Source organism: Poecilia reticulata, linkage group LG2, assembly GCF_000633615.1.
Source record: "Poecilia reticulata strain Guanapo linkage group LG2, Guppy_female_1.0+MT, whole genome shotgun sequence".
Taxonomy (NCBI): Eukaryota; Metazoa; Chordata; class Actinopteri; order Cyprinodontiformes; family Poeciliidae; genus Poecilia; species Poecilia reticulata.
This window is the reverse complement of record NC_024332.1, coordinates 15,558,137-15,574,352: the sequence shown is the minus strand read 5'-3', so window position 1 is coordinate 15,574,352 and position 16,216 is coordinate 15,558,137. Positions and strand designations below refer to the sequence as shown.

The following is a 16,216-nucleotide window of genomic DNA, read 5'->3' as shown; positions in this document are numbered from 1 at the left end:
GTGTGTGTGTGTGTGTGTGTGTGTGTGTGTGTGTGTGTGTGTGTGATCAGCTCTTCAGCGGTACAGACGTGTTTATCAGTATCCCAGGTGATTTTTGCATCCACGCAGCAGCCCTCCTTCAGATAAATCAAGGCTAATATTAAGACGGGCCCCGGATCAATTCCAATTACGCGCCAGTATGTTAAGCAAAGTGAACTACACTGGTTCAGACAGTTATTTCTTCATTAAGGGCCACTCAATGATGCGCTTCACAAATACCCTAATCTCATTTCCCTTTTGATTTTTTATTAGAGACAGTGAATAATGACATTTAATTTAGCGGCGCGCCAGAAAACCCAGAGATATTAGTCGTAACCGAATTACTGCCTGCTCCTCACCAAGCTCTCATAACTTTCAATTAGATTCATTGACAGCTGCTCGGAGCGCAGGTTCACAGCCGATACAACGACCCTTGCTGCACGACACTGTAGAAGAACATGTCAGAGTGCACTAAACAATAAAATAAAAACAGAGCAAGAACAGAAAAGGGGGCTTTCTGGGACTTTTCCAGGGCGAATTGGGTGCGATTACAATCCACCTGATCTGAAGTGGCGAGGGGTGAAGAAAGAAAAAAAAAAAAAAAACCGAACACTAAGACTGCTGTGACTTTGCAAACCGCATGCACGCCGTAAATTATTCTAATGAACACACTGTATTAGCTGGGACGGCAGTTTCACCCCCGCATCGCGCTGTCAACTGCGGTCCGACAGTGTTCAGCTCCAGAAGTGGCGCAGTCGCCGCGCTCATAAAGCTCTGTGATGGGGCTTATTCATCCGATTAGATAGATTTGAACAGCAGCAGAGTTGCTTCCACAATCGAGTTATTTCTAATCTGTTTTTATGGGGACACTACATCAAAGCCGGTGGCAGATATTGCAAAGAAAATGAGGAGGGATACGAGTTGACATAAGAGCGCGTCCCTTGAAGCGGCCATTCAGGCTCTTCATTCATTTTAATCATTGTTGGGGAGGTTTTTCTTTTTTTTTTTTTTTTCTATTATTATTTTTTCTCCATTCCCTCCAACACTCTGCAGGCCTACCGCTGTGAGTTCAGTAGAGCTTCTCACTTCCTGAGTCATTCATAGCAAATCACGCTGCTTTGATATGACAAACTGCAACCAACGAACCACCTACAAGGATAAATTATTATTTCTAATTATTGTAGCCCATCACAGAGGACACAAGCTTTAAAAAATACACGTCTAAATATTTCCACATTGTTAAATTATCTGCCTGTGGGGGAATTTATCCTAAGGGTTGCATGAAGTATTATAACTGACAGAGATGGTGTAGTTTTTTTTGTTGTTGTTGTTGTCGTCACTTGTTCTGACATTAGTTTATAACAATTAATTGAAATAGATGTGTGAGCAATAAACAACTCTTTATTAGATAACATGGGAATGTCTTAAAAAAACATGCAGATAGTCACTGCTTTTATTTATTTTTTTACATTTTACATCTAATGGTCGCATCTTTTTTTTTTTACAAATGAAAACGAATAAAACAAGTAGGCCTACTTATGTCGAATTTACTTAAAAAGACGTCGACGTTACCTTCCATGTCAATAACGTCAATGAGGGGTTGAAAAATAAAAAGCACGTCGACATGAAGATGTCTACATTTTGCTGAAATTAGCTTAGCTTCAATCCTTTGTTATTTAGGCTAAATTTGAACCGAACACAAAGGCTAAAAAGCTAACATTTTCTAAGCTAACTAAGGAGACGAAGAAGTAGAAGAACATGCTAACACGAAGTAGTCATAACGTCTTTCAAGCGCCCCAAGAGTGCTGTTTTGGAGTTTATTTTTTTATTTCTAATTCATTATTATTATTATTATTATTATTATTATTATTATTATTATTTATTAATGCTGATATTGCTATTAATTTGAGTCATTTTAAAGTTTAAAAACACGAGTAGCCCAAACATTTTTTGTAAAAAAAAAAAAAAAAAAAAAAGTTGTATTTTGACAAAATTATAAAGGAAAAAATAAATTGAAACATTCATTTTCAAACATTTGTTCAAGAGCTTGTAGCAATGGTTGCCATGATGTTGAGTTCCACTACAGTGGAAATAGTCCACCCCCCACCCCCCTTTTTTTTGTCACATGCATGAGGATTTTTTTTTAAATAAAATAAAATGTGGTTACTCCTCACCTGCACTCTGGCCTCAGACAGTCCCAGTCTCTGGCTCAGCTCCTCTCTCATGAACGCGTCCGGGTAGTGCGTCTCGTCGAAGAGCCGCTCCAGCTCGTTGAGCTGCTCCAGGGTAAAGTTAGTGCGACTCCGCCGCTGCTTCAGTTTGCCCTGCGCGTCCTCGTCCTCGGACTTCACGTCGTCCTTCTTCTCTTTGCACTCATATATCCCTGTCGGGAAAGATGCGGCGGGTCGGAGAAAGGAGAACAACTGAGTGGGTTTTATCACAACACACACACACACACACACACACTCGTTTGCATTAAAACCCACATAGACTTTCCCCAATATTGGATGCCAGTATATCCAGCCAAAACAATGGGGGGGGGGCATCAGGCCTTATGGGCCTGATAGTTTGACACACACACACAAAATAAAAACAAAAACAAAAAAAAAAACGAACCAGCCTGATCCTTGAGGGATGAGGCCTGTGGCTTCATTTCCAGCCTCCATTAGGCAGTGTGTGTAATGTCAGCGACATGTAAATCAGTCACGTCGCCATATAAGTGTCGTAAGAGAGCGAGTTAAACAAGAGAGATACATTAAGACCACAGAGAGAAGGCTAAATACTCACCTCTGTAAAATCTGATTTCTTTAATAAGAGAAACAAACAAAAAAGTCATTCTGACTTTCACGCCACCACCCTGAAAAGCTGCCTCAGTTTATTCTTTCTTCTTTCACAGTGAAGTCACTGCTTCTACTATTAATAGTTGCACAGATGTCAGCTGTTTGAATAACTGATCTGCTCAGTGGCAGCTTTTTTTTTTTTTCCCGCAGGTTGTAGTTCCCTGACGTGTAACTGTTCCGTCCTCAGACTGAACGCTAATTGATTTACATAAAGCTTCATTAAGTGAAATCCCCCTTCCTTCATCTCTGATGGCAACGAGGTGCAGAGTAACAGAGGAGAGGAGCTAATCCTTTAAAAAAAATAAGTCAAAACTGTCAACTAAATGTTTGGAACCAATGCACACACTCACTGTCTTAGATTTCCAGAAGGCCTGTAAAGCTGCTACAGACATTTTAACATTTTTTTTATTATTATTATTTCTAAATGCCGAAGAAGAAATGTAACTTTACGACTAGTGACAAACTATACGTGATTTAGCTGGGAGTTGCAGAAAAAATGAATGGAAAGCGTTCAAGAGCGCATATGGATGCAGACAATAAAATTAGGACGTGAAGTCAACACCGTAATAAAATTACAACTGAAGTTTTTAAATTGCACTCATAAAATGTGACCGAGAATATTGATATTGCATGCAAATAAAAAAAATTCTGTATAGGAAAAAAATAAACATATCGCATATTATTGCAAAAAATCTGTTTCTCTATTATTAATTATGAATTATTATTATTATTATTATTATTATTATTATTATTATTATTATTATTATTATTATTATTACTAAAGACTAAATTTTGAAATCGTAATTTATACGTTAAACTACTTCAGCCGCATTATAGAACAGCTTACAAAGACGACTGGAGTCATAAATTCTTCTTATTTTAATAAAAAATTCTGTCTGGAAACATGAAATAGTTAAAGCGCTGCTCAAACGAAGGGCCCGCCTCCTGCTATGTGCGATAATCTCCGAATATGGTTTTAACTTTCCTTCAACTAAACTCGTTCAAATCCACATTTAAATTCGTGTTTTTTTTCACGCCTTGAGTCTGACTGTTAATCCTTCCGATGCAAAAACAGCGGATGTCGAGATATTTTTCGCCGACACAACACGGCTTCTTTCCCCCTTTCTTCTTCTTCTCCGTTTTTTTTTTTTTTTGTAAAGAAAAAACAAACTAAGATAAAAAAAATAAAGGCTCACCCTCAGTCGCCCTGGAAACATTAAAGTCCTTCAGTTTCTCCTTCTCCAGCTCCACGTGGTCCTTGTAGAGGTGCACGGGGCAGTGGTTGGTGTCCGTAATGTCCTGCAGGTTTGTCTCCGGGCTGCCCAGCTCCCGCGCCCGCGTCAAGCCGCTCTCCAAAACTTCCCTGTACGTGATGCTCTCTTTGCTGCTCTCCTTGCTCTTCTGATCGAAAGACTTCGACACGAATGCCGTAAGTTCTTCCATGGTCGCTCGCCTCTCTGTCGCTCAGTAGTGGTCCTGTTTTGTTTTTGTTGCTTTTTCTTTTTTTGTCTTGTCTTTTAGAGAGTGAAAAAAAAAAATAATAAAAAAAATCCACCGTGTAATCGCTCGGTGTTGTTCTTCTTTGCACAGCCGCTGCTGCTGCCGCTGCTGCTGCTGCTGCTGACGGCTCTGCGCTCTTTTTCTGCGGAGGCTGACAGCGGCGACAGGGATAGAAAGGGTGGAGAGGAGGTGAGATCACTCCTGCTGTTGTGGCTGTGTATTTGAGAGCTACACTATTTATACACGGCCACCTCAGCCCAGCCCCCCCACCACCACCCACACCCACTCTTTCCCTCCGATCTCTGTGTCTTGGGCAATTACAGGCCGCCTCTACTTTGCAGAATTCAACTTTCAGCAGCTTTTTCTTTTTTTTTTTCCTTTTTTCTTTTTCTTTTTTTCTTTTTTTTTTTTTTTTTACCCCCTTCCTTCCTCCTTCTCCTCCTTCTTCTCTCACAAATCAATGACTGATGGAGGCGGTTAATTGAATTACGGGGTCATTAAAATGCTCACGGTGCCTCACTCCTGCAGGAGGCTGCGTTATGGCTGCTACGTCTAATTAATTCAGAGAAAATGTAATCAAGGTGATTGGGAGATACAAACGCAGCGGATTGTTGAGTTGCCGCTTCGTTTCCTTGTGCTGATCAATTATTTTTGCTACAAAAGCCACCTGAACATCCTCCAATCGGCTGACGGGATTTTGTGAAAGTGGAGACAGCAAAAAAAAAAAAAAAGAAAGAAAAGAAAAAATACATCAATGGAAAATGAAATATATCAATGTTTGTGGGAATGTAAACACTGTTCAACAAAAAAAATGCACTGGCTGCTTTAAAGATGTCAACAGATGCCTAACATTTCCTACCAGTGTAATATTTATAATAATAGTAAAATAAATGAAAAATAATAGTAATGCTAATAAAAATTATAAAAAATATATTTTTATTTCAGGGAAATAAATCATATGAATGTCATTATTATTGTTTGGCTGATACAAATTTAAACCTTTTTTTTTCTTTTAGCATTTTCCTATAATCCTTCGCGTTACAAATAAATGTGAGATAAAAATCAATAAATACCATCAGTGAAAAAGGAAAAAAAAAAAGTCTCTCTCTATTTTACAGGATTTTCATGGGGAATGAGCGCGAGCCCCGTAATGGCCTTAACGCTATCTGCGTTGTTCATCAGTCCAGCCCGCAAAGAGGCACAAAGGGCCGGGAGAGGAGCGCGCTCCCCTGGGTCTGTCGCCCTGAGCGGCCCGCTGCGGTGAAACCCTCATATCTCAGCTCTCTAATGACTCGGTGTGATGTCTCTCCATTTATCAGCGAGCCCCGCTTGCACTTCAGTGCGGGGCTGACGCACGAGGCGAACTCACTCTCTCTCTATTCCTCTCTCTCTCTCTTTCTCTCTCTCTCTCTCTCTCTCCCCTGTGCCATGAACTGCGCCTTTTGTCGTTAATAGACCTAAATCCTCTTTAAGACGCAAATCTGCGCTCCCCCGGTCGTGTGCCGCGACATCGTTCCCTACAATAGAAGTGGCGCTCACAGGAGGCGTTTGAACTGAAATAATCCACGAATAGGGATTAAAAAAGTGGAGGCAAAAAAAAAAAAAAAAAAAAAGAATTGCAACATGATGTAAAAGAAATGAAGCGACTCTTTGTTTTTCTTTGTTCTTTAGTGATTGTATATTGCTGTGCAGACAAACTCAATTGCGCGCGAGAGTCTGCGTCAATTTACCTAAAAGAGGTACACTTTATTTTTTCTGCTTTTCTAATAGTTTTCAAAAGTGCACTGATAAAGCAAACAGTTAGAAATTAACCAGTAAATCTGGTGTGATAATTTACAAAGGGCAGACAGGTTCAAATGAGGAACCTTTACACAAAGTAAAACACTTTAAAGAAATGATTTTTTTTTAGTGCTTTCTTTGGTCATGTGCTAAACTAAAATCAATAAACATCTAAGATTTTCCACTGTTATTTCAGAAATATGAGGTTGATACCTCAGATTAGGTATACAAAGTTGATACCTAATATGTATCAACTTTGTGGTACATGAGGCAACATGACATATAAATGTGTGCCTCAAATAGTGATATTCAGGAAGGTCAGTGGTACTAAGTGCATTTTTAAAATAGGTTATCTTTATTTTAATCTTGTATTTTAGACATTAGTTATTACTTTAGTGAGCAAATTTAGTTAAATCAGGAATGAAAATGAAAAAAAAAGATAACACTGTACGCAAAGTATAAAAACAGACATTTTCAGTACAAAATGTAGATATTAAAAATACATTTTTTTATGTGGAATTATATCATGTGTATAGTTGGTACATTGTCTTAATTGTACCCTGTACCCTTCTTAAATTGTACATGATTTGACAGTGACACTGCACTATGAGTTGTTCTTACATCAACATTTCCAAACTCAGAAGATGCTAATCAGCAAAAATCACGTATTTTGTTTGTAGAAGGAACAATGCAAATTTAACAGCTGAAAGACATTTTTTTTGTCCAATTTCAACAATGTTTTAAAACCTAATATTCAACTTCATTTGTTCAATTCTATCAAACTATTAAGGTCATGTTGTGAAAATGAAACAAAAATAAGAGCCGTTGTCATGAAGCATGAGACGTGTGGAAATATATTCTAACAAGGTCAAAAAAAAATGTTCCAAACAATTACAGCTAAAATGTGATTTTCATCAATTTCATCTACCTCAGGCTTAATAGGGTTTAGCTAGTTAGCAAGTTTGACTAGAAGCATTAGCGCTACCGCTAAACTAGCCTAGCTTGGATACCAACACAATTCTTGCTCCAACACAGAAAAGTTTTCTTTTGTCCCATAATATTTGCTATGGGGAAACATTCATTCATTCATTCATTCATTCACTCACACTACACTACACAAGACAAACAAGAATTTCTGTTAAATCCTAGTAAATATGTTTAGGAAGGAATTTTTTTTATTTCATTTTAACAAAGTAGCTAATTTTAGATTGTAGCCATTATTTCACAATAAACATGCAAACTAATATAACTTACTAAAATGTGATCAATTTAACTGTTATGCTGAAAATGAGTTTTTACAGTGCACTCATGAAAGAAGCAATACCGTCAGTGCAAAAAAATAAAAAAGTGCATACATTGTTTGGTTAGATTTGAATCAATATTTCTGAGCAGAAGTTAAGAATGTATCAACTAAAAGAAACTTTGCTTGATATATTTGAAAAAAAAAAAAGAAACTCAGCTAGTTTGATGTTAGCATTAGCTGTCCTGCCAAACTAGCTAGCACTGGATAAAAACTTMAATTCTTGCCCCAACACAGAAATGATTTTTTTTTTCTTATAACAGCCCTTATCAATTACTGAAAGTTGAAATATTTATTCATAACCCACACAAAAATTCAGTGTTACACATGATGAACGAGAACAGCTAGCAGTCACCCGAACCAAAATTCAAGCTCCTAATTAAAATATCCAGTTATGATGTGGCATCAAACTGACACGGTTTATGTAGCCTATTTGGTATTTCACTGTTATTGAATATTGCATTACAAATTAATATGCTGAATTAAATTCAAGTGAATTTAATGGGGGGTATTTTTTTAATTAAATACCCCCCAAAAATTCCTTTTTGTAGTGTATTTATTCGTCATTTCAGCAGTGCACTCAACAACAAACGTATATCTAAGGTTCCTTACTGCAACCAAACCTTGCAGAGTAACAAAATAAAAAAAAAAAAAAAAAAACAACTCTTAAAGGGCCCTCAATCAAATTTCACCTCACCGTCCATTCTGCTCTTATTCCAACGCCCCGCCCTTTCTGCGTCATGAGCCTGCGTGTGGTGTTTGATTAAATTACTCATTAACTTTTTATTGGGAAAGTATTATTATTATTATTATTATTATTATTATTATTATTAAATACAAAAAAGATTCTACATAAATAAATGTGAGCATTTATCTAAATAATGCTAATCTTTCCTAAATTAATTGAAATAATCTCATTCGTAACCTGCAGGTTGCTTTGTCCTTCCTCTCCAAAAAGTGTGACAAGCACCTTCTAGTGTTGCTCCTTTTTGATATTTCATAATTAAAGAGCCCTGATGAGTCTCATTTCCTCATTCTTGTTGGAGCTTCTCAAGACGTCAGCAGTCTGAAATGAGTCTGTGCTGGAGGAGGGAAGAGGAGAGGAGGGAGGAAGTTGAAAAAAAAGAATCACACATTATATGCAGTGTATCCCCCCCAGCTGATCATACATAAGATTTACACATCTGCAGGGGTTGTAATATTATAACGGCTACACTTCAGAGTAGTGGGGAGCCCGTTTGGATCCCTAAAGTCTGTAAGAATTCACATTGAGAAGAGAAAACATGCAGAGGGTCGGGGTCGCCCCGTTTTGGGGGACAAGTCCCCACTGAGGCGGAGGTCACAGCGTTGACCTGTTCACCTTGCAGGATTATAATCCCTTTTCCGTAGAGAGATAAATTACCCTAAACGTAGATCTTGAATTTTTGGAGCGATGCAGAGAATCGTCCTACGTGTGAGTGGGAGTCATTTTGCAAATCTTTCAGTTGAAATAATAATAAAATAACTAAATAAATCTGTTCAATTTATTGTCTTCCTAATTATATTCTTAAGAATTATCTTAAAGTCAAAGAGATTGAAAAACAGGTTTTTCAAAAACAAACTAAAATAATATCTTTGAACCACAGTTGAATAAATCTTTAACAGGAGACAGATGTGATAGTCCAAATGTTACAGTTGGCCCCRAGAAAGAAAGAAGAAAGAGAGAAAGAAAGAGAAAAAAAAGGGCTTTAAAAAAAAGGTAACTTTAAAAAAGCAAATGCTGCACAGCGAGATTCTAATTCAATTTCCACACACATGAAAGTCTTTTCTTAGAGCTGCGCTTATCTCCAAATATCATCAACTTTTTTTTTCTTTAGAGACACGCAAATACCAAAATGAGAAAAAAAAAAAAAAGTAATAAAGTGGTTTACTTAAATTTGATTCAGCGTTGCTGTACAGATGTGGACCTGAGAGGAGGAAGAAAATTGGATTCTTCCCCTGGAAAGAAAAAAACTCAACCTTCTCCCACGAGGATGGAGGATATTTGAACGTATCGTCGTGTTAATGATGGTGATTGTGTGTGTGTGCGCGCGTGTGTGTGTTTATTAGAGTCCTCTGGCTTGTCTTCGGGTGTGAGGAACTCATGGTTGTTATATTGCCTGCTGCCTTCATTTGCGTCCTTTTTTTTTTTTTTTTTTGCAGGGCTGTATGGTCCACAGAGACTTCAGGCTGTTGTGTGTTCAAAACCCTTGTCTGCCATCTAAATAAGGCTTTCAGGGCAAAAAAAATAAAAAATAAACATGAAAATACCACAGTGTGATGAACATTAGCTCACACTTAACTGGGCTGCTTTGGGAATATGCTGCTTCTCCATTTTGGATTGTTATTTCTTTTTCCATGTGTGTTCCCTAACTGCTATCTACCCACAGGGCACTGAGGCCTCTAGTTTGAGCAGGAGAAGGCATAAAATTGACAGCAAACCCTTAAATGTGCTGCAGATTTGCATGGGAAGCCACAGGAAGCCACAGACAATGCTGAGAAATCAAACATGGTGCTCACTCACAGCTCTTTCAATAACAAGCACATGCTTTCTAGCTAAATCGACTCATTAACGGAAATCGTTTTGCGCAAAAGTATCAGAAAAAAAAAAAAAGAAAAAAGAAACGGATGTGTTTATTTAACAGCATCGGTTATGCTTGTGGTCAAACTCCAGGGGGAACCGCAGCAACTCTTTTTGCGAATCGATAGCGCAGAAATAATGCATGACTGATCATATGGTGTTTTAGCTCCTTATTTGCAGTAGAAAACCGTGTTTTGTTTGGCTCCCAGAGGGCAACATGAAAGACCCGGGGAGAGGCGGAGAGGACCGCGAATGGAACTGGAGAGAGTGGATGAGGATAATAGGAGGACATTGATCATTTGGCGCACAAGACGGCAACTGAACCTGTGAGTCGAGGCTAACAAGATGTATCATTTATACATTATTTAGACATGTCTGGTTTTTTTTTTTTTTTTTTTTTTTACACGTTCAAGCCTGTTGCATCAGGTTTGCATCACCCTCTTTGGAAGGGACACAGCTCAGTGACCTCAGATGCCAAGAAGGGAATTCACTTATTGTGCTTTAAAATCCTAAATCGCATAATGTTTCTTGTCTGTGCACAAGTGGAAAGATTTCAAAAAAGGGGAGCAGCTGGGAACATAAAACAAAAACCTCGGTGTCTTTGAGAAAGTCTTAATGCTTCTTACAGTTTTTCATATTTTGTCACACTATGACAACCACAAACTTCAGCGTATTTTATTGGGATAAAACACACCAACACAAAGTAGCGCAGAATTGTGAAGTGGAAGGAAGACGGTACATAGTTTTGAAAAGTTTTTGCACGCAAGAATCCGAAAAGTGAAGGAGTCAGAGTTTTGTTAGAGAACGCTAGCGAACGAACAAAAGACAGAGGAAAACACTAGACAGGTCACTGACAACGTTGTGTAGGAGAGAAAACATTACCCCAAGCTCTGAAAATGGAAAAACTGCAGAACAACTATCCTAACAAGACATGGACAAGATTTACAGGAGGGGGATAACTGTTAGAGGATGCAAAAGATTTGAGACGGATGAAGGTTCATCTTAAAATACAGCCAGAGGAATGTTTTGATCAAAGCTAACCATGTTTGTTTTTTTTTTCAAGATTGACACTAACACATGTGATCGATCCAGTGTGTCGCTAAGAATGAGTCAAAATGTGTTTGTCTGAGCAAAGCTGGTAGAAGCACATCTCAGCGGATGCAGGTCAAAGAATCGTCACTATTTTTTATTTCAACAAGTCCTAACAATTACGTCCTACTTTGTGCTATTCTATCGATTAAAACCCAATGCAACACACTCATTGTAAAGCAATACAAGGTCAGTCCAAGGGGCGCAAATACTTTCACGAGCTGCAGTAAGGTATAACAAAGATGCAGCAAGTGTGAACTCAGTTAAATATTTCCTCTCTGTCCATTTGAAATGACTGTCATGGGAGCAAATAAATCTCAGACCAGGCAGCACTGGTCAGCCACAAGCTCGTAAGAAAAATTAATTTCACGAATGTGGAGATGGATCGAGTTCCCTCTTGGCAGGGGGAGAGAGAGAGGGAGAGAGAGAGAGAAAAAAAGCATGCTACTACAGACATGTTAACAACGTCTGCAGAGACCAATGAGGCCCATTTACAATAAGTGTCCGTTTTAAGTCGCCTGCTTGCGCGCGTGTGTGTGCGTGTGTGTGTGTGTGTGCATGTCTCACCACAGCAGGCTATAAGGGGTCCCTCTGGTGTCAGCCCGAGGGTGGCCATCCGAGGCAGACGGCCCTTAATGGAGTGATGCTGCACTTTCTCAATCACACAATTAAGGCCCCGGCCTGGAGAGAGGGAGAGCCACAGAGGCAGACTTTTCGGCTCGCAGCACAGCAGCGAGCGCAAAGAGGGAGCAGGAAGAGGAGCAGGATCGTGAGCGGAAAGTGATTTATGCTGCGGCATGGAGAGGACGAGCGGGCCTTGATAAATGGCTTCATTAGAATTAATTAGGAGAGCGGAAGATCTGACAGACGGCGGAGAGACCGAGGGGCAAAGAGTGGACATGAGGGATAAGAAGAAAGGGTGAGGAAGAAAAGTTGGAGATAAATAGGGAACAGATGTCAGAGATTTAGAATCAGAAAAGGTGAGATATGGTGAACAAAAAAAAGAGAAGCTCTTATCTGTAAAGAGGTCAGTGTGTGGTTTTGTTATAAAGAAAGTGTACCGGGGCCCCCAAATGTCTGTAGTTCGTACTCCTCTGTGTGCGTACATGTATGTGTCAAAATTTTTTACGACATCTTCACACACATGAATGCACACGCGCACACACACACACACACACACACACACACACACACACACACACGCACACGCACACACACAAACACACACACACACTCTGTTACCCTGAATCTCTGAGTATAGCTGGCTTGGTGAACACCGGGTCTCCTGTTCAGGAGAGGGGCAGGAGCGCGCTCAGCGTTTGGACTGATCCTGCATGCGCCGCAGGCTGTGTTTGTTGGCTGAAGGAAGGCTTTGATGGGCCAAATCACTGCCTCTCTTCCATCAGACGTGTCTATCATCTCATCTCGTTGAATCTTTCATCTCGCCTCCAAAGAGACAGAGGCTAGAACTCCAGCGACTACAGACAAAACTCCAGTCCGCCCCCTTGTTGATTTTTAAACACTGCTTGATGTGTTTTAGATGACATGTAGACAAGGAGCACAGCGAAGACTGGCATGTAGTATTTTTGACTTATCGCCACGCTGCCTCAGTTTTTGACATTTCGGATGTGCGGTGGACAGACAAGATGCGCGCTTGTCAATGCTCCATGGTCAGGATGGGAGAAGTCTCGGCAGCGGTGAAAGGTGGGCGATCTTTTGTGCATTCAGATGCAGGTGGACAAGGAGGAAGAAGATTGAGCACAAAGTTTTTTTTTTATTTATTTATAACAAACCGTCAGAATGTCATTCAGTGCTTTGCAAAGGTTTTTTTTTTACATGTGTTGACATTTTTCTGAATTTTTCATGTCACTAACACAAATTTTTATTAACGTTTTGGGGAGAAAAGACAAGAAAATAAGTGCAATTCAATAACCCACTCCACAATTCCCTTTCTAAAAAGGTATTTTATAATTATCAGCGTGTGAATTTTTAAAATCAGGTTGAGGTGTTGACTTGGACTGGGCCATTTTAAAACATGAATCTTCTTTGATGTTAAATCTTTACACTCTAGCTCTGGCTCAAAGTTTGGGCCTCTCCAAAAACATTTTTAGGTCAATAAAAAAAAAGGAAGTTATGAAGAACAAATAAAATGAACACATATTGAACATTTTTGATTAGTTAGGACATGTATGACTTTCATTTTGAAATTAGTCATCCTTACCATATATGGACACATTTTTTGTGTGTTTAAAAAAAGAATACTACTTTGTTCACTCAGTGTGACGTGTGAAGTGGTTCCAATTTTTTTACTACCGCCAGCACAAAACTTTCTTTTGTTTGTTAGCATTTTCTGAAATATGTCAAATTTTTGTACTACCAAGTTTTGTGGGAAAAAAAMCCAGTAAAAAGTAGGGTGCTATGATGACACAGGGGGAGAGCACGGCCCACATAAGGAAATCTTAGTCCACAATGTGGCCGTCGTGGGTTCAAGTTCTGACCCGGTGACCTTTGCTACATGCCTTCCCTCTCTCTCATTACCCACTTTCATATAAAGGCCACTAGAGCCAATAAAACAAACAAAAAAAAACAATAAAAAGTAAAGAATGGTGTGAGAATACGCAAACCAATCGGTGTATGTCACATCTTGTGATGCCAAAGCTGAATTACAACAAACATTAAAAAAAATAAAATAAAAAATCTTAGCACTATTGTCCATTCATTGTTGCCACTCTTCCACAAACACCAGATTTGTGGTCTGCAGGTCTTTTGCATGACGTTTCTTATCTTCCTTGGACAAAACTACTAGATTATTGGGTTCAGGTCAGGTTAGCTTGTTGTCCAATCAAGCACATTAACATCACGGTCACTGCACCGGCTTTTGGTACGTCTGGTAGAATGAGCCGGTGCCAAGTCCTCCTGGAAAATAAAATCCAAAACGCTTTCCAGCAGAAGGAAGACATAAGTGACTTTGGACCACTTAGCAACAGTCCAGTTCTTTTTCTCCGTGGCCAAGAGAAGACACTCCTGACATTGGCTCTAGTTCAGGGGGTGGATTGACATGAAGAAAGACAAACATTTGTAGTCCATATGTGAGATTCGTATGGTGGCCCTTGAGGCGTTTACTCCAGCTCCAGTCTAGTCATTGACAATCTCCCCTAAATTCTTGAGTGGATTTTTTGCTTGGCAGTTCTCTCAAGGAAACGGTTATTCCTCTTGCTGTTGCACACTTTTATCCTTCCACTCAACTTTCTATAAACTTGTGAATACAACCTCACAAACGGCTTGTGGAGGGTGTCAGTGATCGTCCTCATGTCATCTGTTAAGTATGTCTTCCCCCGTCATCACGTAAACCATAACCTGCCCATGACGTAACATTCAAACATCAAGTATATATGCTTTCTTAAAATGGCCGTTGTTGTTTGGGTTTATTGTTATGTATACAAAATGTGAAAAAAAAATCAAGAGGCATGACTATTTTGGCAAAGCACTACATAGGGTATCATAGTGGTTAATGCAATTAATACTTAGAAGAGAAATGAGCTGATTAAAAAGTACAAAGAGAAGTAAAAGCAGAGTTCATTTAAAAAAATACATATCTTTCTCTATTTAAATTTTGGAAATGTGGTATATTTCTGCTGTTTGCTGTCATTATAGGCTGTTAGTTGAAAGCTCGGTGAGCTGCAGTAGTCAGGGAGCGCCTGTCACTTCTTATCCGTCCATCTGGGTCCGTTTTAACTCATGGCTGAAGGAAGTGAGAAGACCCTCAGAAATAAAAAACACAGCGGCTTCACAAGCTGCAGGCCACAATTAATCTAATTCATCTCTCAATTAATCTGGCACACCTAATATTTAGGTTAGCGCAGCGCAGAGGCGCAACCGAAAAGTGTCAAATCGAATACGAGATTTGACACTTTTCAAATCTCGTATTTGAAAAGTGGAGCAATTCTTGATCTTTTTTTCCCTCTTATTTCATCACTTCTCACCTTCATCTGCCCGTCTCATCTCATACAGTTGCAGGCAACAAACACATGCAAACCAAGACTAGGTGGTAAATAGGTAATAATTAATAAGTCCAAAGCTGAAAACAGATTCTCATCCCAGTGTAAAGGAGACAGCAAAATTGGAGGAGAAAAAGCAAATGGCCCCTGAGCCTCCAGCGATGCTCCTCTCCAAAGTTGTTTTCCTGGAAAATTGGGCAATTGACTAATGGCGTAAACGCTGTGTTAATTACCAGCACCAGCACCCCAAACAGTCGTCTCTGCCTGTAACTAATAAGAAATCAATTAGCTAATGAATTGGTCATTAAGTGAAAAGCTAATCTTGGCCGAGGTCGTCTTTTTTTTTTTTTTTATTTAATGATTTTTTTTTTTTGTGCCTATGATCCTAGCTAATTGCCGTTGTCATACAGCGCTCTCAGCTTTCAGCATGGCTAATGAAGCTTCATTAGATCATAACTGGCATTCTTGGAAGATTCCCGAGCAAACCTGCTTCCCAATTATTTTTAATTGCCAGACATTCTGCACAAACAAGTGCTGCTGCACCTTGCAGAACAGGAGAGCTGCTCTGCGCTTCCTTCTCGACTTCATTTGAGGCGATTAGAGGGTGTGGGGCAGGGTCGCCGCCTGAGCCGCTGTTATCTGCGGTGGATTTAAAGAGCCCGTCGGCTCAACTTGCCGGGATCATCATTCTACTTTCTGTCCCCGCTTTGATTTGGACCGTGCAGAAAAAAACTGCTGCTACCAACATGGCTGAATTGGCTCAGAGTCTCCCATGTGCACAAATGCTGATGGCCACAATGTGTCTGATGATGATGCACATGGACACACACACACGTTTGCGTGGCTATCTTTGTGGGGACTTTCCATTGACTTCAATTCATTTCTATAGCCTGAACCTTATCCTAACTCTAACCCTTAACTATTACATACCTAACCCTAACTCTAAACAAAACTCCAATTCATACCTTAGCCCTAAATCTGACCCCTGACTCAAAAACAGCGTTTCCCCTTGTGGGGACCAGGTTTCTGTCCCCACAGGAGCAGTGGGACCCCACAACGTAGTATGCGTCAGCAAAATGGTCCCACAAGGTAT

General features: G+C 39.5%; 1 protein-coding gene across 3 annotated transcripts in view; it reads right to left on the bottom strand.

Annotated features, from left to right (window-relative positions):
* Positions 1–4,588, bottom strand: part of shox (shox homeobox) — a 10,255-nt gene extending 5,667 nt beyond the window's left edge. For 2 of the 3 annotated variants that reach the window (XM_008433160.2, XM_017308120.1), the window contains exons 1-2: positions 4,055–4,588; positions 2,193–2,401 (exon numbers count right to left, since the gene is read on the bottom strand). In XM_008433160.2, the coding sequence (XP_008431382.1) occupies positions 2,193–2,401; positions 4,055–4,301 (456 nt within the window). In that variant the 5' untranslated portion in view covers positions 4,302–4,588. The remainder of the gene's footprint in view (positions 1–2,192; positions 2,402–4,054) is intronic. The other variant, XM_017308127.1, reaches the window with a different exon arrangement.
* Positions 4,589–16,216: the final 11,628 nt, after the last annotated feature.